Genomic DNA, 24,121 nt, shown 5'->3' on the forward strand with positions numbered 1-24,121 from the left:
CTCTTTCTGCTAGGTTGTGTTCAGTAAAACTAATGAGGTCAGTATCTAATTGGAAGACATACAGAACTACTTGTTTTTAGGATTTATTTGCCTCTGTACCATCACCGTTACAAACACTTGGTTAAGCACCTTAAAAAGGACTAAAGCCGAGTACTTTTATGAAGCTTTTTCGGTTGTTCAGTTGTCACTACTAAACTCACATCAAATAATTAAGTTTGGGTTAAACGTCCACACGAAATTGTCACACGCACTCGCGTTTTTCAAGCACTTTTTACAATCCAATTGCCTGTTTATTTTTCATTTCCTTTGAATTTCTGAAGGATCAACATAAGGGTATTATCATTCCATTTCTAAGATCCATTCCCTATAATCTAGACACAATTACTGAAGGACTATCAGTTAACTACTTTTGCTCGACAACGTTTAGGGTTTAAGTGAGAAAGCTTTGACAAGGATTAATATTACTGAACTTCCGTCTTGAATCGATTAACTCTGTTCGTTAAAAATGATCAAGTGAAAAGGTTTTTCAATAGCTAATCATGTAGTCATTGGATATTGGACCACGTGCTAGTGTTTTCGCAACTCTATCGTTTGCTTGCGATACTTCATACTCCGTTCCATATTCCGGACAGATTAGGTTGTCTGGTGAGGTGCGGACTTCATCCTCTGTTATGACTCGTGAGGAGACATGGAGTGAGTTTTGTTCGGTCGCTAGCGTCAGACTATCTATTGAAGCACTTCAGCTGTTCAAGGCCTATTTAAATGATAATCGTCATGATGACAAACCTGGTTGTGCTTTGGAGTTTTTGGAAATTATATTTAAGAAAATGCGTCGCAAATTTGAAACATCTCTATCTCCTTGCTATTTTGTGCAGGAAAATAAGCCTGCCGAAATACAGTCATCAAAAACAGGTACTTGGTCGCGTTTTATGTGATTAGTGCTTTTTGTCATAGGCGTAAACAGGGCCTACGTTTATTGAAGATTATCTATTTACTAATTTAATTTACCAAAATATATTTCTTCACCTATTTTACTTGTTAGTTAGATGTACAGTCTTTTAAGGGTTGCATAGTTCTTTTATTTAGACCACTGTGTTAGGCAATGTATAACGAACCAGTTGTTAACTCTTGTCGTCTAGATTTATTGTCGTGAGGTTGTCGGGTACGTTTACTCTTACCCTAACACTCATAATTGTCGAACTATGGTTGTGAGCGAGTAACCACATGTTAGTAAATGAAAGGATGTTTTCACTATAAATTAAATTTTAACGTCTTGATCAGGCCCGATTTCTCTGCATATAAACGGATTTCAGATGTGCATCATACTGTGGAAATTGTCTAAAAGTTACAGCTTAATTCATCTTATTTCTTGCTTTGTCCCCCCCCCATTAGATTGACCTGAATCACGGCTATGTGCAATATTAAGAAATTAGAGATTCATTTTCTTACTATAGGTAAACAGTATTGTAAGTATGGTGAAAACTGTCAAGTCAACAAATCCGTAACATGTCGGGATTATGTAAAGATGTGAGCAGATTTAATCGTATATTTTTGAGGTCTCTCATGGTTGGCTTTTCCATATACTTCGGTATGAATGGTTATAGAATATTATTGCACTCCTAATGGTAACTTTCTATCCGAAACCGGGGAAATTTAATAAAGCTATTAGTCGTGGCAGTCATGGTGGTACCATAGTTGACTTCCGGCTGAAAGCTGATCTCTTAACCAGACATGGTTCATTCTTCACATCTAAATGTTTACATACTTTTCACTAACCTTGCTGTTTTATCTTCGTTACATATTTTTAGCTTTAGAGGTGCCTGTTTCTATACATACACGATGCTTTCAATTGCATGTAATAAGGTAATTATAAAAGACAGTGTATTTTGTTGAAGTAACTTGCCCCAAGGTTGAAATTAGTAAATGATTTTAATGTAGTTATGTGGTGTCACTTGTTTTTGTTGCATTTCAAAGTTTGTTCCTGAAGTTAGTCATCAAATTTTCCATTCATTTCACTAGGTACTGATCTCAAAAATACGAGTGAACGTTTGTCTTTCAAAGAAGAAAACCTATCTATAAACTCTTCCTCCACAGAATTGAGTGAAAATTTTTCCCACATTGCATATGCTAATGCCAGTGCTGTGGTAGCGGCCGCACGGTCCAAGGCTGTGGCTGCCTCAGGGGTTCGCAACACTTCACCTCGTGGCAAGAGCTGTGATATACCTTCAGATAAAGCCTCAAAGAATATCTTTTCAAGAACTCGACATTCAAGAAGTGCTCCCAACAAAAATTCTAATCGGCAGCCTTCAGTTAACCAGCAAGATTTTCATCAAAAACACCACTGGCTAGGAGAGCAACAGACAAAATTCCACACAGATTCGCCAATAAACCAAGGTGTTTCGGAAATCAAACCTAGTTGGCGCCTGAGTTCCCTCTGGCTTCGACGTAGTTTTACAATCGCTTGGCGTCGTAGATCACCTCTTAGTGTAGACAGTTCTCGAGGGAAATATGGGGGGTGAGAATCTTTTTGCTTAAACATTAATTAAATGGATTACTCTTCCTGTAAAGAGTAGTATTGAGTCTGGGATGTCTTTAGTATAGATTTGTAGTTTTCAAATCAACCTTTTCCATCTATTCAGCCCATTAGGACTAGTTCAACTTGCCAATTCATTTAAAGAATCTGCACACTCCAAAAATGAAGGCAAATTTGGAGATCTAAGCTAGATTGTATTTATAATTATAGGGTGATCGGCTATTCAAGCAAGATCGGATCACTACATTAATGCTATCGTTATCGGTTTTGCTTCGTATTGGTGGAGTGTTTTTGTATGATTTTTATCCTACGAATAATCAACAAGTTCTAAACTTGCTACATAACCCAGTGGTCTTCAATTTATGAATCCTTCCACCTAATTGGTTTTAAAAACTTAAACATTACAGTTAACATTTAAAATTCATCTGATTGTGTAGCCCCAGCACAACGTTTTGCGTGTAGTAAATGTGTTGCACTGTATTGTGATTGTCACTATTAGTAAATTGGTCACTTTAGCGATCTATCAGTATTTTTGCTCTGGCTAACCACAAATGTTGGGGGTAGGAATTGATTGCACATTAGCACCTACTACTTCAATCATTGTGATCTATACATGTGAATATCCGGTGCTTTAACCGGATTCCAAACCAATCGTACATATGGGCTCCAGTATCCTGCGGGAAAAATGGCGTATTAACCAATTGTTGGTCACCGACTTCCATGGGACTGCATCTCCTTACGATGCTCCACTGCCTTGTGGATCAGACCTTCAGGTCAAAGGCTCGGGGAGTGGCCCCCTAAGAAAACCACCTGCTTCGGTTCGGGTACCCGGGCAGTATCACAGCCCTCACACATATCGAATGAGATTTGTGTGGCGCATATGTATTTGGTGCCTTCTTGTACCAATATCTATGTGTTAAAATAAATAAAAATAAAATACATGTTCACAACCAAGTTTTACTAGTTGGTTTCGTCTCACACTGATAGCTGTGGGGCGGTGTCATTATGTTGACAACCAAAACTAATTGATATTTATCTAAATCAGCTCCCAACTGGTTAATAATAAAGCGCATTTCTGTTATCTGTCCCGTCATTATGGTAAATAAACTGGTACTTTGTTGCTGCAACAAGAAACGAACTAACAAATATTAATCAAACCTTTTATTTTAACATGTCAGCGATCGATTCTCTAAGTTGCACAACACATAAATAACAAATAAAGGTCATGTATGAGCTGTGATACGTTCCAAATCACCTATTCTTTAATATCTTAGTGTTACGCTTCTGTTAAGCAATCTGAAGCTTTCCATTACACCATGTAAAAGACGGCACTTTATTGGCATCTTTACTCCATGTACTAATGTCACCGATAATATAGCTTGATTTTTTTCACAATTTACGAACATAGAGTAGGTGAATCACGAGATTTATTGTCGTATTGCCTAATTCTTATCGGCTACTTGGACGTTATTTTTTTCTGTTTTCAATCGAACATATATCAGTCCTTATCCTCGTTCTCCTGGGACTGCTGTAAGTATGAATGCTGAAGTAGTTCGTGAAGGTATTGTGATGCAATGGCTTGGTCCACACTTTGATTCACATCGTCCTCGTATTGATTGTGAAAAGATGAATAATCCTGAAGCTGGAGTTGAGAAGAAAACTACACAGTGGGCTCAGTCTCGTCTTTGTTTATGTAGTACAAGCGCAGGCCTTATTTTAGAAATATTTACTCCTCCTGATGTAAGTGATCATCTTACGATATTTTAATTGTTTATATGCTTGAAATAATATATCCAAGTAATTCTTATTTATTTATCATCCTTATAATTTTGTTCTTGATCATTTTCATAAATGAATGTCATTAAGAAGTAGTTTGATTGCTTCCATTAGGTCTGCGATTAGGCTTCTTTTCGTGTGATTTACGTTTATTAGCCGATGTTATCTATTTGTATGTCGAGCTACTCATGTTCTTATTGTGTGCGGATAGATAGGTTGTATGATCGTGTAGACTAAATGGACTTTTTACCTACACCGTCGAATTTTATTGCTGATATATTTCACATGATAATTGTCATCCAGCAACAGTTTTTGTTAGATAAATCAAAAATACTTGATAACATGATGGGTCTCATGAATCTTTAACGGGTTTATGTGATTTTTATTTAATTTCAAACCAGATTGATTAAAGCCTTTTATTCCAACTTCTTACTTTGGTAGATTGGAAGTTCTTTGAATCAAACCTGGTGATGTCATTGTTGGGGTTTAAAAACTTGTAAAACTAAAACGGCTGCTGTAATACCTAAAGTATTCACATTGAGGTTTAAAATTAAGCGGTATGGTTGCCGTTTTCTTTAAAGCACCACTGAGTTATGGGTTGGAGCCGTTGAGTTGGTGATATTGAAGTTAGGTCTAGGGTTATTGATATTCCACAGGTAATAAATCAAATCCATCTGATATCCTCGTTTGCAATTAGTTATCTTCATAGATTTTGTCGTCTTTTTCCCTTGTATTCATAGTAACCGTCCTGTCCAGTTGGCGGATTTATGAACCTGCACGAACTCAGACTTGAAAAACATACTGTACATATTGAGCTACTCCGATCATGAGTTGTTAACCAGTGTAGAAACATGTTCCAAATTTTCCAAAGCCAGTGTATGGTATTTATCCATGAAGCTAGCAGGATATTGTCTAGATTGTATAGGAAACTGAAAAATTCCGAGTGGTAGTCTTTAAGATCTTATAAATTAGCGGTTTTTATTTTATTTTATTTGAATACATAAATATTAGTACAAGGGGATATATGCGCCACACAATAACAATGAGAATGGGAAGACTTTCTAAGGACATAGTCAGCCCTATCTGTTGTCCTGTCTGCATTAATGTGTGGACGTTGAAGGAAGCCAGTTTGAATGGTGCACGTAGTTTCAGAAAAACTGTTTCAGTATTCGTATTCGGTGGTAGCATTCAATTTTCGACCAGTCAGTGACTCGATATCGTTTAGATCAAACAGAATTTCCACCATAAGCGAGCTGCTGTATAAGTTGAAAAGTAAGGATACGCAAAGTGAGAATGGAAGAGTGACGTAGTACAAAAAAATAAAAATAAAAAGCGAATATTAACAAATGAGTATGGGTTGTTTGAATTGTTATGGGAGTGAGAGGAGTATATCCAACAATCATTGTCATTTCATCTTAATTGTGCGAGGGCTGCCCGGTGAGTCCACCTTGGGAAGTTGATAAACCTTCTTTCTAAACCATTGGTGTACATGTACTCCAGTATCCTGAGGGAACAAATAGTGTATGAACCGATTATCGGTCACCGGCTACCATGGGACTACATCTCCTCACGTTGCTCTACTGCATTGTGGGTCAGACCTTTAAGTCAAAGGCTCGGGGTGTGGCCCTTTAAGAAAACCACCCGCTTCGGTCTGGGCACCCGGGCAGTATCATAGCCCTCGCACAATTAAAGTGAAATGACAATGATTGTTGGATATACTCCTCTCACTCCCATAACAATTCAAACAACCCATACTCATTTGTTAATATTCGCTTTTTATTTTTATTTTTTTGTACGACGTCACTCTTCCATTCTCACTTTGCGTATCCTTACTTTTCAACTTATACAGCAGCTCGCTTATGGTGGAAATTCTGTTTGATCTAAACGATATCGAGTCACTGACTGGTCGAAAATTGAATGCTACCACCGAATACGAATACTGAAACAGTTTTTCTGAAACTACGTGCACCATTCAAACTGGCTTCCTTCAACGTCCACACATTAATGCAGACAGGACAACAGATAGGGCTGACTATGTCCTTAGAAAGTCTTCCCATTCTCATTGTTATTGTGTGGCGCATATATATCTGGTGCCCCCTTGTACTAATATTTATGTATTCAAATAAAATAAAATAAAAACCGCTAATTTATAAGATCTTAAAGACTACCACTCGGAATTTTTCAGTTTCCTATACAATCTAGACAATATCCTGCTAGCTTCATGGATAAATACCATACACTGGCTTTGGAAAATTTGGAACATGTTTCTACACTGGTTAACAACTCATCATCGGAGTAGCTCAATATGTACAGTATGTTTTTCAAGTCTGAGTTCGTGCAGGTTCATAAATCCGCCAACTGGACAGGACGGTTACTATGAATACAAGGGAAAAAGACGACAAAATCTATGAAGATAACTAATTGCAAACGAGGATATCAGATGGATTTGATTTATTACCTGTGGAATATCAATAACCCTAGACCTAACTTCAATATCACCAACTCAACGGCTCCAACCCATAACTCAGTGGTGCTTTAAAGAAAACGGCAACCATACCGCTTAATTTTAAACCTCAATGTGAATACTTTAGGTATTACAGACTACCACTCGGAATTTTTCAGTTTCCTATACAATCTAGACAATATCCTGCTAGCTTCATGGATAAATACCATACACTGGCTTTGGAAAATTAGCGGTAAAGAATTTGAGTCTTATGATTTAAAACGAACCACAATTACATATACGAACTTTTTGCATAAATTCTGATCAACAAAGCAGAACATATTACCATTAGTCTGTGAAGTTACTGACCGTTAGTCTCCCGATCGAAGCTGCTACCTTGACGCGGTGGTCGGGCTTGCCTATCGTGATGACCCAACCGAGCTATATTGGCTGGAACATATGTTCCTGCAGGTTCTACCATGCCAGGCAGGTCGATTGGTGAACGGTAAGACTAAAAGCAGCAACTCAAGGTCTGAGGGCGAAGTCGTACTGCTGACTGTAGAGGGGTGTGACAGCAGTAAGGTGTTTCCCTGAGACAACCAGCATCTGTAGCGATGCTGCCTTCCCACAAGGAGGGGTGGGGTTAGAAAAGGTCGACCCTAAAAATGTCACACCTCACCTTACCTCACGGATTTCCGTCTCCGGCGGTAAGGCCCTTTGAAGAACGGAGCTAACACGTCAAAAACCTTCCACAAAAAGTCCGTGCGCGACCGGCCTCAAGCAGTTGTCCCTTGGGCTCTGCGGTCACGCTCCCAGGTCGTCAAGACCAACACTAATCCAATTTCCTTTTCAGGTTCCTCAAGAAATACCCTTCCACGGTGTGGGCAGCCGGGAAGTGATATCAGCCCTCATACCCGTGACAGCACAAGAGACCAAGGTGGTCACATTCAAATCTTTCCTACACCTTCTAATACCTCTCTTATCTCCCCGACTAACCCTCCCCACGTCTCTTTATCACCTCGCACCGCTAGGGCAAACGATTCGAGTACGTGGAACGCCATTCCTGGTCTCCTGAAACCACGCTCTAAACTACACGTAGGAGCTTTTAACGTGCGAACACTTTGCCAAATAGGACAGTAGGCTTCCTTAGCTAAAACTTTAGAATCTCGCGCCATCGATGTGTGCTGCGTCTCCGAAACGCGCATACAGGATCCAAGTAGCGTCATTCATTTGACCTCACCATACCAAAATAAAGAACCGACTCGATTTACGCTTCGTGTATCTGGAAGCCCTGATTCTGCTTCCCGTGGCCTCGCCGGCGTAGGTATAGCATTGAGTCCTAGGGCAGAACTAGCTCTCTTAGACTGGATCCCAGTAGACAGTCGTTTGTGCGCTGTCCGACTGAACGGGACAGTAAGAATCCGGAAAGATAGGGCCACTCGTCGTTGCCTCTTCGTCGTCTCTGCCTATTCTCTCACTCACTGCAGCTCAGATGATGTAAAAGATGAGTTTTACAGAAAGCTCTCCGACCTCCTAAAAGCTAGGCGCTCTGATGTAGTAATAGTGGCTGGTGACTTTAATGCTAAAGTAGGTAAACTAAGCGATAGGGAAAGACACCTAGGTGGATCTTATGGTGTCGTGGCTCAAAGAACAGATAATGGCGGCCGTCTGTTGCAGCTATGCTCAGATAACCGCCTGTTCCTTGCAAATACTAACTTTAAACATAAGGAAAAACATCTTTTAACATGGAGACCCCTAATTCGTCCCAACGTTGGACCCAAATAGATCACATCGCTATCAGCCACCGATGGAGGGGCTCGATAGAAGACTGTCGCTCATTCTGGAGCACATGCTTAGATTCAGATCATGCTCTAGTGCGAGCGCGTATTTGCTTGCGTCTTACTGGACGTAGGAAAGACGCTGCAAGGAAACCTCTTAGGGGCCTACTTAATGATAGTCAAGCTAAGAGTATATTTCAGGAACAACTAGGAAAACAGTTAGGCAGCCATGTATGTGATGCCCACCCCGAGGCAGCATGGAATGATATCCGAAAAGCTGTGGAAACAGCAGTGATATCTGCTAGTAAGGTAAACCAGAAGGTTAGGGAGCAACACTGGATCTCAGCAGCATCTATCGCACTGATAGATGCTCGGAAACTCATTCCACCTGGCTCTGAACATAATGAAGAGCGGAGTCAGCTTAAGCGCAAGCTGACAAGAAGCCTACGCAATGATCGCGAACAGTGGTGGGTGGCGAAAGCAAGAGAGATGGAAAAGGCAGCGGCAATAGGTAATAGCAGACAATTGTTCAGACTCGTTAAGGAAACCGGAATTAGGAACCCGACCGTTAGCGAAACAATCTCAGAGAATGATGGACATATTATTCATTCTCAATCCAGGAGATTGGATCGATGGGCAGAACACTTTAGGGATCAGTTCAACTGGCCTTCAGCCACACTTCGGTTTCCCACGATCTCCAGTCAACCTGAATGGCAAGTTAATTTAGGTCCTCCGTCCCTTTACGAAGTTGAAAAAGCCATAGGAAATCTGAAACGAGGGAGAGCAGCAGGCCCTGACAGGTTTACTCCTGAGATTTTTAAGGATGGTGGTCCAGTATTAGCAATGAGATTAACCGAGGTCTTAGGTAGAATTTGGGAACTGGACGTAATCCCATCTGACTGGTCTCAATCACTGATTGTGCCAGTCTATAAGAAAGGACAAAAGTCCTCTTGTGACAATCACAGAGGAATCAGTTTGACTAATATAGTGTCTAAAATATTAGCTTCAATAATACTTCGACGCCTAACTAAAGCTCGTGAAGAGCAGACTAGAGAAAACCAGGCTGGTTTTCGACCTGGACGTGGTTGTATAGACCAGATATTCACACTACGTCAGGTTCTAGAACACAGACACACATTCAGACGCCCCACAATGTAAGTATTTCTCGACCTTAAGGCGGCATTCGACTATGTTGATCGTGAGGTTCTATGGCAGTGTTTGTCACTGAAAGGAGTACCAAAGAAGTACATTAACCTTATAAAGGCTCTCTACTCGAACACAACTGGTAGAGTGAGAGCTTATGGCGAACTGTCATCAGAATTTATTACCTCAAGTGGTGTTCGTCAGGGCTGTCCACTCTCCCCATTCTTGTTCAACTTTGTGGTCGACGTACTTTTAGAGATAACACTCTCCTCATCTAAATTTCCAGGGGTTGAACTTCTACCAGGAGATTCACTTGTTGACTTGGAATATGCAGATGACATAGTTTTATTTGGTGAAGACGCTGGCAAAATGCAGAGTCTTCTGACCACTCTAAGCAACAGTGCAAGCATGTTCGGGATGCGATTCTCCCTCGAAATGCAAAATGTTGCTTCAGGATTGGGTTACATCGACACCCGAACTAGTGATAGGGAGTGAAGTAGTTGAGTGTGTCGACCGCTTCACTTATCTTGGAAGTCTCATCAGCCCTTGTGGTCTGGTGTGTGACGAAATCTCAGCACGGATACAGAAGGCTCGACTAGCTCTTGCCAACTTGCGTCATTTATGGCGTAGGCGAAATATCCGTCTATCAACCAAAGGACGTGTTTACTGCGCAGCAGTTCGTTCCGTCCTACTTTATGGCAGTGAAACATGGCCGGTAAGAGTAGAGGATATGCTTAGGTTACTAGTATTTGATCATAGGTGTCTTCGAAATATTGCTCGTATATCATGGGACCATCGAGTAAGTAACGCAGTTGTTAGGACACGGGTACTAGGTAAAGATGGCAAATCAATTGATGGAGTAGTGAAACTTCATCAGTTGAGATGGCTGGGACACGTGTTACGTATGCCCAACGACCGACTGCCTCGACGTGCGATGTTCAGTGGTATAGGAGTAGGTTGGAAGAAGGTTAGGGGCGGCCAAACCAAAACATGGCACAAGTCCATGAAGTCACTGACAAGTGGACTGAGTCATGTTGGTAGGTGTAGACTACCTGGTTGGGGACCGCGAGATGATAGCAACCGATGGTTAGAGACCCTGATTGACATGGCTCAAAATCGTTTGCAATGGCGCAGGTGCATCCACTCTTTGTGTTCCCCCAAATTCTAATCTTCTGAATTCTTCATGTCCCTTTTTTCCTCTTTCCAAATTTATTTCACTGGATTATACTCTTTAAATTACATCTCCAAACCCTAATCTTCCCGATTACTGCTTATACTCTTATTACGTCTACCACTATGGGATTTGAATCGACAACTGTATCTCTGTGCTAATGTGGCGTGGCAACTCGAACTGATGTACGTACGTACGAAGTTCTACGTTGTTACTGACTGACTGACTGACTGACCGTTAGTCTGGGTATTTCAGGAGGTTCTGCCTTCTTGGTTAGGATAATCTATGGTCAAAGAAGTCTTGGATTATATGGGTAAAGCTAATTTCAGTTACATCTATTCTCACTTTTCCTCGAAACATTGAGCTTAGTTTCACTCTATTTCTCTCCTTTCTAGTTCGCATTCGTTCACTTTTGTTATATATAGTTTTCTATTTCAATCGAGACTAACTATTCCACTCTTTTACCTTACATATTGTTAGTTCGCTGTGCTTATGTACAATATCAAAACCTGAATCGATACACACTCGTGCTAGGTCTGGTTGACTGATCAACTAGGCTTTAGAATGCTCATAGCAATTCATTTGTTCAATACTCGATGTTCAGGTATAATCAGAAACTGTTAACTCAAAATGCAGAATATTACTATAAATTCTGCCTTAACACATATCTCATTTGGAAGTGTTCAAATAATATATTAAAAGGTATTTCAACAGTGTTTATCAACCATCCATCTTCAACCGTAAAATTTCTTGATCATTTTCGCATTGCAAAATATACTTATTCTGTCATTCTTTCCCCGTATCTCCAAAGAAAAGATAAGGAGGGAAATATACTAATTACTGTGGTGCTTCCTGTTGCATTTCTTTGTATTTAACATCACGATATATTGTGGATTTCTTTTAAGTCAGTCGTGCGATTTACGTTCACATTTACCACGTTCGATCATATGAAATAGCTAGATTCAGCAGAATTGTTACATGATTGCATAATAAGTAACCCGAAAGTCTGGTTATACAATTTATTGAGTTAAATGGTTTAGTGGAGTTAATTACAAATTTAGCTTTGATTCTGATAATTGAGTGAACTATTTTCTGAATGAATGTTGTAGATTCTATGGTTGTGGACTTTATTGCTTAGTTATACTTAAGTAATATGCTCGTTCTGTTTCGGTTTCACTTTAAATCTATTCTCTTCATCTAAAATATATATAACCTGTAGTTTTTTAACGTCAAAATTAGGCTGAACAATCCCAGTATGGTCTGTGCTGTGGTCTTATTTTCGACGTTCGATTGGTCTGTCCTGATGAACTTACAGACCCTCGGAACAACGTTTTACTTGTTAAAGTGAGTTTTATTTGTAAAAAGTCTAATCCTTAGATTTGTCGTTTCTTCAGCATCCAATCCAATTAGATTAAGTAAATTCTAAAATCTGTCACTTTTATGCTGGTATCGTAACTATTATTTTCCAACCACACTATTATATCAAGAAAATCGATGTGATTAAAATGGGTGTAGAATAATGAGTGCCATGGTAGCGGCATATGCTTTCGTGTCACTAACCATATTTATCCTCAAACTGTTTTCTTGTTTAAGTATTCAGTCGATCAAGCACTTATTAATATTGGACTATGCAGTTTGCTATCGACAATTGCTGAGACAATTTCCATCGACTGAGGTGATGGAACATGTATTACGTATAACCAACCACCGGCTACCTCAGCGCACAGTGTTGACAAAAGCAGGATCAGACTGGAAGAAAACTAAGGGTGGACAAACCAAGACACAGGTTCAGTCTCGAAGTCGTTAAGTATCAGAATGACCAATGTTGGTTAGTGCATACTATCTGATTAGTGTTGACACATATTTTTGCCAGGCTCTTCAGTCCGTCGTTCTTTTGGGGGAATAGTTCAAATGGTTCTGAGTCTGAATCTGAGACCCTGTTTACTGTCTAGGGTAGGTTAAGTGTGTAGTGTACTGACTCATGTGGTTGTGTCATCTTTGTGCTGCCATTACTCATACTCACCCAATGCTTATCGGATCATGTCTACACTTAGTCTTTCTTACTAACATTGATACTGTTATTACTTCTACTTATCTGGGCTTGTCTTGGCAATTTCACCACACTGGGATGAAATCGTATAGGAACTTACACCGGTGCACATGTCCCAGGCTCTATGTTGCTCACAATTGATCGAGCCACTCAGTGTATTTAATTCCATCAAATTCGCCCTCCTAGTAGTAGTATCTTGCCAGTCGTAATAATTCCCTCAGCAAGAAATATTACTCAGAAATTCATTTATCCTGTGATTTAAAATAACACATTTCAAGTGCTCTGAACCTTACTGATATTTTAGTTGATTGCGAATAATTGAAATCGGATCGCCTTAATTTAAATCTAAAACACAAAAAAGCCTTGGCACAACCTTTGCTGACTATGGCTTTGGGCTGTATCCGATACCACCCCAGTACAGAAAACAACAGGAATTATTGGTATAACCTTAGTAAAGCTGATTTCATGAGTTAAGAAACACAAATACGTTATATAATATCATATTTCACTGTTGTTTCAAGCTTCTTTAAATCATCTGATTCTATGACAGTCATCATGATATCGTTTAACTGATACTAATATCCTTTGAATAAGTAACGCTAAAAGAGATTTTGATATCTCGTATAATTATTTGTGCAAGACACCAATATTGAGATTTCCACCTACAACAGTTTACGATCGAATAACAATGAGACTTCATACAGGTCCACAGGTGTTGTTTTACGTCTGGTAGTCATCATACCAGATTAATACTAAAGAATAACTGGATGACTTTTTTGGGAAATTTCTAAATGCTCATAAAATAGTTACTCATAGTTCTATTGACATTGAGTTATTAAGCCACCGAATTTGTAATATAAGAATTTGATATGGAAAGTTAAATTGAAGGCATCAACTTTAAGCTGTTTAATTATCAGTTTTGTTGTTAGTACTATTGAAGTAAAAGAAAACATTGTTAATAAAGTTTAAAAAATTAAGAGTGTACTTTAGTATTCAAGGTTCATCTTTTTTATCATAAAGCGTCTCATTTTTAAAGAAATATTTTCATTTTTCAGAAATAACACAATCTTGAAGGTATCTCAATTATTTTGATGATATAAAAAGATATTTTACTGGTGTAAACAATAGGTTTCATAATGAGAAAACGCATAATAGATGATTTCATCTCGAAGTCACGTAAATGTTTAAAAGTTTATAGATTACAGACGAATATACTTTGGCATCATTAATAAAGAATTGATTTGAAAATTCCCAAAAGTTTGCAGGTCAAGATAGATTTAAAATCTGTCGCTAACACATGATTCAAATAAATGCATTGTGCTAGATTATTTATTTATTTGAACACAAATACTGGCATAAGGGGGCACCAGATACATATGCGCCACACAAATCTCATTTGATTTGTGTGAGGGCTGTGATACTGCCCGGGTGCCTAAACCGATGCAGGTGGTTTTCGTGGAGGCCACAACCGGAGCCTTCGACCTAAAGGTCTGATACACAAGGCAGTGGAGCATCGTAAAGAGATGCAATCCCATGGTAGCCGGTGACCAACAGTTGGTTCACACGCCATTTGTTCCCGCAGGATACTGAAGCCCATGTGCACCATTGGTTTGGAATCAAGATTTTCTAACTCCCCTAGGTGGACTCTCGGTGTCCACCGACCCGGTTAAAGCACCGAACATTCGTTTTTCGTCCTCCCAATTCCGTAAACAACACCGCCACGAGAAGGCAGTGAGTAGGACTTCCTTGGCAGAGGCTATATGCGCGTGGCCATGTTAGAGCATTTCGAGGAGAGCGGACTCCCCACTCGGCCGTGCCATTTGGGGGCTTGTGCTCGATTATGTCTTTTAATTTAACGTGAACAGAAATTCAATATCTGTATTACCCTCTGGCTTAATAATTAAAGATAGTATTATTTTGCCGTATTTTTGAGAAACGTCAAAACTGAAAGAAAGAAATCAGTTCAACAACAAATTTAATATAGACTCACATTATCTGAATAAATCCCTGTAAATATCAGCTCATGTTTTTTTCAGAATGGTTCATTCAGTAGTGTTGATGTTTATCAAACCAGTAGAGTTCGAACTAATTTGTATATCGTTTAACAAAGATTAATTTGTCTTCTCCAGCAAACTTAACTATCATCTTATTCATTTTTGTGTTGGTTCGAATCTTCCCATTAATGTTTATGACTGCAATTTATCAGTCTTTTTTGGCATATTTTCATCCTGTGTGGATGACCTTGATGTTGCCTTAAGTCACAAACATTATAAGCATTTTTTCCTATTCGGAACTCGTCAGCTGGGTGTACCTGCATCCCAAAGTTGATGTCCACTCTAAGATGCAAGTATATTAGGTGATAAGTCTCGAATAAGATAAAACGCGTGTCCTCGATTTTACTGCTAGTCACCGTCCATCTCTACTTGAAAAATATTTAAATTTGCTTTTTAAGTAATCTTATCTACCCGTTGAATTATTAGTCCCCCAAAAGTCTCTCTATCTGTATTATCTAATTGTCCGGTATAGTGATGACTATTTGATCTACTCATTTTAATTAACTAAATGTAGTTCACTCCACGTATATGTTTATGTTCAGTTTTAAGGTACATTTATGTGAGGGCTAGTAATGCTAACTGGCTGCACAGAGTGAAGTAGGTGCGACAGGGTTCTCTCTTAAGACCTGCTGCCTAAGAGCCTAGATAAATTAATGAGTGATTGAAATCATCCGGTCAATACATTTAATATCATTAAGTCTTACACCAGATGTATAATACAAAGGCATTAATCTATACAACATATTTCGTCTATTTGCTAATCTTAAGATGTGTAAATTATTTTCCTTACTTTAATTATTTTTGAGATTATTGAAATTGTCATGTGTAATATTCTCAACGTTTCACTTGCAGACCGAATTCGGGGACCAAAAGATTTTTCAGTCATCGGATGAAATCGATGCCAACGAATGGATCGCTGCTATACGTAGTGGCTTGCCACCATTGCGCAGGAATCCTGTTTCTCCTAAGTATGACATTGACCCTAGTCGTATTGTAACTTTTGTTCGATCTGAACGATGCACTAACTGTGATGCGATTCTGGATTCTAGTTCAAAATCACCCTCTGATATACTGTCCTCAGTCCCTTTACCACCAAACAAAACTGATGCAAATGAATTATGCATTGGATTCGACCATAAAAAGGTTCATGACACATCAGTATTTCATTCTACTAATTCCAAACCACTTTGTACAGATAACTCAGCAAACTCCACTCCTATATCAACATTTGCATGTGTTTGTAGCCATGTCAGTAGTGTACCGGATGTTTGGTCTGCCTCCTCTAAATCTGATCGTCCCATTACAAATCATAGGTAAATCATTTTTACAAAATTTTCACAACAGACACTTTTTACTTTTATGCATTCAGTTTATTAACTATAAGTGAGCTAACAGTCTTAAGCAAGCAAAAGTAGTTCTTTATCAAACACTGTAAACTAGAAAACCATTTTTCTAAATATATTTAATTAATTAAACTCGCCTCCTAAATTAAAGTTTATTCTTAATCGGTCAGTATGCTAGTACAGTTAAACAATTTTGTTGATAGCGTTAGTTGAGATTACCAATTGCATTTTCGATTGGGATCAGGAATCGATGAATTTTAGACCACCATTGAAAACCTGGAAACACTGGACGGCCGTTTCGTCCTGGTATGGGACTCCCCAGCAGTGCACATCAACGGTCCCGCACGCGGGATTCAAACCCAGGATCTTCGGTTTCGCGCGGAAACGCCTAACCTCTAGACCACTGAGTCGGCATCCAGAGGTGTCAATGTCTAACTTCAACCAACCCACGAAATTGCGCGAACATCTATTGTCTGAGGCAGATACCTGTCTCTACCTGACACGGATTAGCAGTCCAGCGCTTCCAGGTTTTCGATGGTGATCTAACATTCATCAATTCATGATTTCAATAAAAAAACTTAACATTCTCAACAATTCCACACTGATAATTGCATTTTCGTTTGGAAGTGTTACTTCAAGATATTTCAAAAATGTGCATCATTTTAAGTTATTACAATTAGCTGCACAATAAAGGAATATTAAAACTATTGTTAGATAATTTTTCGAATCCTAATAAAGGTCTAAGAGGGGAAACACGTATTTATCTTATTTCCGAATTTAGACTATTCAATAGAACTGAAAAGATGTAATGATTAAGTAGTATTTCCTTAAATCCCACCAGCAGATTTCTGGAATTCTAGAATTCTTCAATAGAGGCGTTTTCAATACGTGATTAATCGATGGACTCTAACCTTCATGCTTATCATCAGGGAGTACATCCAACCACGGACCCACGATTGCAAAGCTTACAAGTGTCTATCGAGATTTGGTTACATTCATCACATTGTGGCGCATACGTGACACTGTGGACACCTTAATAAGTGTCTACACGAATAATGCTTGGGCGATATTGTGACGACTGAAGAAATATAATTTTATTACTCTATGAGTAATATGTTTTCAAGTTATGTGGTCGAATTATTGAATTACATCTGCTGTGATTTCAAAATACCTAGAGCTATTTCCAGTTCTTGGGTTGTATAAAAGGTTTTGGTCTTTTCTAGTTCTTTCGTTCTCTGTAAAATACTATCCCTTCACACCACTTACTTTCTGGTTTGCAAGGGTATTTTTGGAACCGCTCAAGGTCGTCTGTGCAGTATAGTCTCCCTGCTGTAATTACCAGTGGCCTTTCCCATTTTGACTTCAAAGTTAGTATTCAATAGATAAAATGTGAAACGGTTTTATATTCTCTGTTTTCTGTCACCATTTTTGTCACGATCGCTCTGATCTAGAATTGAGGTGGCACAATCTGGGTGGTATTCAGGGAAAACATGTCATTAAGTTAAACTCATCTGTACATATACTGTTCATTCACCATATTCTAACTATATTTGTGGGTTAAGATGCGTTCTTACAGCTGAGTGTGAAATTTATCCATCCCTCTATTTTATTTTTTTGCCAACCTTCGTCACTACGTGAAAAGCAAGAATGAAATTAGTCTTGGCTACGAAACGGAAGTTAACGATATTTGATCAAAATTTGTCCTTCTAGGATTGATTTTTTGTTTACAATGTCATTCTCTTTGGCAAATGTTTTGCGGTGGAAACAAATGATTTAAATGTCTAATGTTAATCAACAATATAAATGTTAGTTTTATAGATTTTGTAACTTGAATATTTTATTTTGTTGGCTATCACTAGTATGAATCTTAGCCAATCAGATGGATGCACTGCTACAGCGAATAATACTATATCTTCTCATGGATTTATAAAACCTTCTGCTAATGGTATGTTCGATTCTTCTTTCTCTCTCATTACTGTTTGTCTATTCACACTGTCTACTCTTGTCTCCTCTCTATTATATGATATCTGACTGACTATACCGTGTTATTTGTTTAATTATTAAAACCATGAAATACCATCAGGTTAAATCCGATGAAAATTTCATTACGATTCAAGTGAATGTTAGGTGTATTGATAGAAATAAATAGTAATAAAATGTTTGAGTGAAAAGTTTGCCTAAATACAAGCTAAACTTGAATAAAATAATCAGTGATTTTGCTTTTAAATTTTACCTGATAACATTTTAAACAAACTTCACATTGTTGCAGGATTTCATCAACAAATTTTTCTACATCCCCTCCAATAAGTTCCATCATTAGTTAATAATAACAACAATACTGTTCAGAATGGAAACCCCTCTCAAACTCATATTCTAACTATAATATCAAATATTCTAGATGTCGGTGCATTTTCCATCGAAAATTCAAGTTTTTATGAGATTTCAGTATAAGTTCTAATTAGTTTATTATCAAATGATAATCTTTAGTTGTCCTTCTTTCTACAAAATGGTGCAGGATATTTGTGAATTAAGATTTAAAGTGATCAGTTTATGAGCGATATATTAATGGTGTAGTTCGATTTTTCGTATATGATAATCGATATAATGTGTATATCTGTATGCGTAAAAAAGCAGTCGCCTACCTCATTAATTCAGTAGCAATCGCTTTAAATCGGTTTCTTTGTTTCCTGTGCTAATGACAAGGAATAACTAACGTATTGTGCACTTCATATCTGGTAAATCTTATATCTTCATAGTCCTCTCATGTATTATGTGGTTTATTATCCCTCAGTATCTCTTAGTACCGAATCCCACCTAGAATCCAAGTAAAACTGAAAAGATCAATGCAATGTCTAGTGCTCGGTTAAGTGTGATTCAAATCAAGTGTACAAAGCTCTACTTGGTTACTACATCATGTTAGTTATTTTTGCAGATATCAATAAATAAATTGTAAATACTGAGTTTTTACATATTCATATATGAATTAGCTGTTTTCCTCATTACTTCTTGAAATTGGGACTGTAACCTATTTGTGTAAAAGTGATTCATTTCCTTCTAACTTTTTTATCCCATTTAATCACTACTATTTGTATTATATTTTTTCCAGTTCTTTGTCCTACTCCATCGCGACCTTCTACCTTCGCCTCAGGATTTCGGCATACGTCGCCTTCCTCTCATCCCGTTTCATTACACTCGATTAGCAGACCAGATAAAAGCAATAGGTTATGCAGTTTGACAAACAATACTTTACTAGAACAAATTAATTCACCTAATACAAATCAATCAAGAGTCGATAGTTTTCGAAGTGGAGCGTTTTCTGTTTTTAATTCTTCAAACAACCTGCCACGTATTTCCTCACTGACTTCTGGTTTTGAAGATGTAATTGGTCACCAGCTTTCTATTTACCCATGGTATCATGGAACGCTTTCACGAGTTCGAGCCGCTAGTTATGTATTGGGTCAACTTTCGGAGTTTGAACATGGTACTACACAACAACATCTAACTTGTCCTGAAGCTGCTGGAATAAGTTTTAACTTTGAACAAAATACTACTGACTTATCGAACATGCCACCTGCTTTGCCAACTACAGATGGTGTATTTCTTGTGCGTCAAAGTGAAACAAAACAGGGTGAATTCGTCCTGACATTTAGTTGTCATGGTAAACCTAAGGTGAGTATACACTTTGTTATCACTACGGATTGTGTAATTACAGGTTATTTTAAATGTCTGTTTTTTAAACTTCATTTATATATTTATATTTATTTAAACACATAAACATTGATACATGGAGTCACCAAATATATTTGAGCCACAGATCATTTGACTTGTGTGAGAGCCGGAATACTTCCCGTGTGCCCAAACCGACAGAGGTGATTTCCTTAGGGGACCACTACCTCTTCGTTACTGATGTCGTCTAAATGTTTTTGTTTGTGGCATGGCGATCTCATAAATTATGTCGTTCTAGTGTAGTATTTATTCCTTAAATAAGTAAATTAGTTTATTAAATCCTAAGAAAGCAAAGCTTCTTTGCTTAAAACACTCAAATTTCAACCACTCGATCATGAGTTTTAACCATAATTCACAAACTTCGGATTAAGCTGTCGGGTAGTATTACTGCCGCGTACACTGATACTGTTGCTCAAAGTTGTTTCTATGCTTGGTTCCTGAGTCACATTAAGAATCGGTCTACAACATTAGCCATAGATCTATTTTCGTTCCGTTTTTCACCAAATAAGATTAAAGTTGAACTGACTTTAAATTGGTTAAACCACAAGATCATTGTTAGTGGTGGTTTCGTTTCCTGAGCTACAAGAAATCATTGTCGAAATACATTAATTCGTGATATTGGAAAGCGGTAGGGTTTAGTGTATGTGGTAATGTCATTGTTCAACACTAAAATAAAACAGTACAATCGAAGATCACTTTTAACTGTTTATCTGTCTGTGTTGCGTTTTAAGTATAATTTATTGATCAGAATCATATCACTTTGAAACTCATGTTTCACAATCTCAACACATACTATTCTTTGGTTTTAATAGTTGTACAGTATATGCTGACTCTTATAAAATCTGTTTATAAATTGTCGATTAACGAAAAAAGAGTAATCGTTGATTATATCACTGTATGCTAATAATTGTGTCTATGGACTGAATGATGAACGACTTGTCTGTTCACAACATTTGGGTTCACGTCGTTATTTAATTAAAACGCTTTGGAGTTTTGAATTAAGGCACTACTCTAATTAGGTTTTAGATTATTTTAACTGTTTGTGTTGTAGAAAAAGTTCTATCACGTAAAAATCATTAATCCCTTATTAAGGAAGACGATTGACATCGTGCTAATAGCCTAGTGCTTGATAATGATTTTGTAATGTAAATTACTTGATCAGTCATCATTTGTTGAACTCTTCAAGTAAATCACTGTGGATTTGTGTACACAATTAACTAACTATTAATGAATTATTATTTTATAACTCGGACGTAATCTATGAAGGTTATACTACCGATTACTTGCTTAAATGCTAACTAATTACATGGTTGGTGGGTATCACGTTTATAGATTAACCAATTTCACTGATACCACTTCTTTGACTACCTTAGTGTTGTGGATGCGGAGGAATAGACCAATAATTATGGTGTTAAGTTCAATGGTGTCCTTGGACTTTAAATGGACATTTTCTATTGGTCGATATCTGTTCACTTGTTGAATATTGTACAAAATGTTGTTTTCTATTTTATGGTACGATGTGGTGTGCTTGATTGGTATATAAACAAAGTATGTTTGAGATATAATGATTCATATCTCCGAGGCTGTGGCTTGTGTTCTGGACTCAACTGACTGGACTAGACAGGGAGGCGAGACCAATCGAGACTCTAGGCCGTCCGTTCGTGTTTACGTGTCACTGTAATCGATCGATATAAACGCTGCGTATCAAAACCTGCAGTCTCACCCGTTACAACAATTAGGGTGAAAATTGACCGCAAACTTAAAGTCATAACACTTGGTATTTTTCTTATTATGTGGTTTAATAGTATACATAATCTCCGTATACCTATGTGGTTTGACAACTTGACCGGTCCACACATATCTCAAGTTCCACGTCAACTATGACTGACTGTGATAGCTTCTGAAACATTTCCACTAACGTCAGAATGACCTGCTGTCCAATTTTGGGGATCATTTTGCTAATAGGTGTGGCGGTTTTTACAGAAGGTGGACAGAACATAGGTTTCATTATTCTTTTAGTATAGTAAAAGTGATTTTGTGAATTACGGTTCTTTTGTACAATGTTTATTTATAACTATTTTTGTGCTTTGATGAACTCATCACCTCTCTGTGCAATATTCAGATAAACCTTTGTGGTTTCTTGCAAACAAATGAAACTTGTAGTAGAATTTTGAACTGGCCCTTTTGGACCACATCATTCAGTTTCCCATATCTTTATTATACAAAGTAGAACGGTCCAAAAAATACTTTGACTATCTAAGCATAAGAATAATCAAAACATCGCCACTGACATGTTATAGATATAGGATTTTGGCTTATAATTTAGGTTTACGAATATCATTTCGTGTATTTTTATTTATTTCCCATTGACTTTTTCTCCCTCTCGAATTATAAGTGGAGTTTGCTGCCGTCCGTTACATACATTCGCGCTTAGTTCGCTACTGACATTTTCTAATTGTTACACTCTTGGATGCGTACATAGTTCTCCAAAAAATGAAACTTTATTGAGAAATATCTTTGATATTCTCAATACACTTTTTTATCCACAAATTTTTTTCATCACCTTTTTTCACGGAATTATTATTTCTTTCTTTTTGTATATAGCACTTAAGAATGACTTTGAGTCCAGATGGTCATTGTAGAGTTCAACACCTACCTTTTGATTCAATCGTAGAAATGTTGGAACATTTCCGACAAGAACCTATTCCTTTAGAACAAACATTAATATCAAATATGACTGATGGCTTATCTTCTGATGTTTTGCCTAATTCCACAACTTCTACTCCTACTCCTATCACATTGTCAGCTTATGTTGTTAATACTCATTTGACAGGTAGTCGTGAACGACTAGTTATTTGTCGCGGTTCAGTTCGTGCTAACTCAAATACAGTAGGTCGAGCAGCTGCTGTAGCTGCGGCGACCGCATCAGGTGGTAAAGCTGGACAAAATCAATACATTGTCATGTAAACAGCAAAAGCCTCTCTGATTTAAACTAACAATAAAGTCAAAGTAATAACCTTAACAAAATGTCTCCTTTAGATTGTTTTCTTACTCTGAACTGTTGAACTGCTTTAGCAGAGAAAATTTTATTAAGGTTATATATATATAAAGTCCCATGACTTCCCATCAGTCTTTTTCTTCAGAATCTGTTAAAAAAAATTGTGCCTTGTAAATTATATAAACAAATATCTGGCCAATTTAACTTACTGTTGTATACATACGTAGGTTAAAAGTTTGCTTCCATTTATTTCAAAAGTTAACTGAATAACCCATTTTTTTCTTTTCATTTTAAACTCGTCCATATTCATGTGAACATGCGTATAACTATTTTCTATTTAATAATTTATTTAAATAATTCAGAGTGCATTTATTATCAATGTATGAATTATATTTTCAAATTGTTGATCATTTTATTCTCTTCTCTACCTGATGAATTATTTATTTTTCAATGGCTATTATTTTAATCTAATTGTTTTTTTTTTCCATATGTCTGTATACATACATTATGGTTGTCATATACTGTGCAATATTTTTTTTCGGTGGATATTATTATTATTATTATTTGATTTTTAACTCCACTTGTCGATGAAATGCATTTGAGATATCGCTTTACGCAATAGTCTAATTCAATTGAAATAAAGGTATCAATTTTAATAGAATGAGTTTTTAATTGTTGAAATATCTCCCAATATCTTAAAACATATGTGTATATACGAAGAATATTCTTTTCAATAAATTCTCTACAAGTTCCATAACTATATATCCAAATTAATAATCCAAAAAGTGGTCAGGTTTACGGCAGAATACATCATTTAAAAACTATAGTATATGAATTTAAGATTGTAAAATAATGTGTAGGATGACTGAAATGAAATGTTGACTTGATTAAGTTGCAAAGAGATTAAAGTCTTTCCAATAGAATAAATCATTTAAGATTCAATAATGCAGTCGGAATATTTGATCTGATAATCTACTGCTACTCGCAAGTAATATCTTTGTTGCAACTATGACACCGGACGGCGCGTATCGCTAATTTAAAAGAAAATGGTTTCAGAATATTTTCTGATTAGAAATGCCCATTTGTCAGTAAACAATACATTCGCT

General features: G+C 37.3%; 1 protein-coding gene across 2 annotated transcripts; it reads left to right on the forward strand.

Annotated features, from left to right (window-relative positions):
- Positions 1-454: 454 nt before the first annotated feature.
- Positions 455-24,121, forward strand: SH2B2_1 (SH2B adaptor protein). Of its 2 annotated transcripts, XM_051214991.1 has the most exons (8): positions 455-912; positions 2,020-2,515; positions 4,036-4,273; positions 12,084-12,188; positions 15,801-16,261; positions 18,151-18,236; positions 19,398-19,960; positions 22,622-24,121. In XM_051214991.1, the coding sequence occupies exons 1-8, from the start codon at positions 672-674 to the stop codon at positions 22,982-22,984; spliced, it is 2,553 nt and encodes an 850-aa protein (XP_051068177.1). In that variant the 5' UTR covers positions 455-671; the 3' UTR covers positions 22,985-24,121. The 2 variants fall into 2 exon arrangements, with proteins under 2 accessions (XP_051068177.1, XP_051068176.1); XM_051214990.1 differs by having other exon boundaries at positions 455-1,863; positions 2,020-4,273; positions 15,801-19,960.

Source organism: Schistosoma haematobium, chromosome 2 (genome assembly GCF_000699445.3).
Source record: "Schistosoma haematobium chromosome 2, whole genome shotgun sequence".
Lineage (NCBI taxonomy): Eukaryota > Metazoa > Platyhelminthes > Trematoda > Strigeidida > Schistosomatidae > Schistosoma > Schistosoma haematobium.

Bases quoted from the DNA above. Each gene is read 5' to 3' on its own strand.
- SH2B2_1 (XM_051214991.1), top strand. From the start codon at position 672: ATGACTCGTGAGGAGACATGGAGTGAGTTTTGTTCGGTCGCTAGCGTC. The intron at 4,274-12,083 runs GTAAGTGATCAT...CGTCAAAATTAG, and splicing joins AAATATTTACTCCTCCTGAT to GCTGAACAATCCCAGTATGG. The intron at 12,189-15,800 runs GTGAGTTTTATT...TTTCACTTGCAG, and splicing joins ACAACGTTTTACTTGTTAAA to ACCGAATTCGGGGACCAAAA.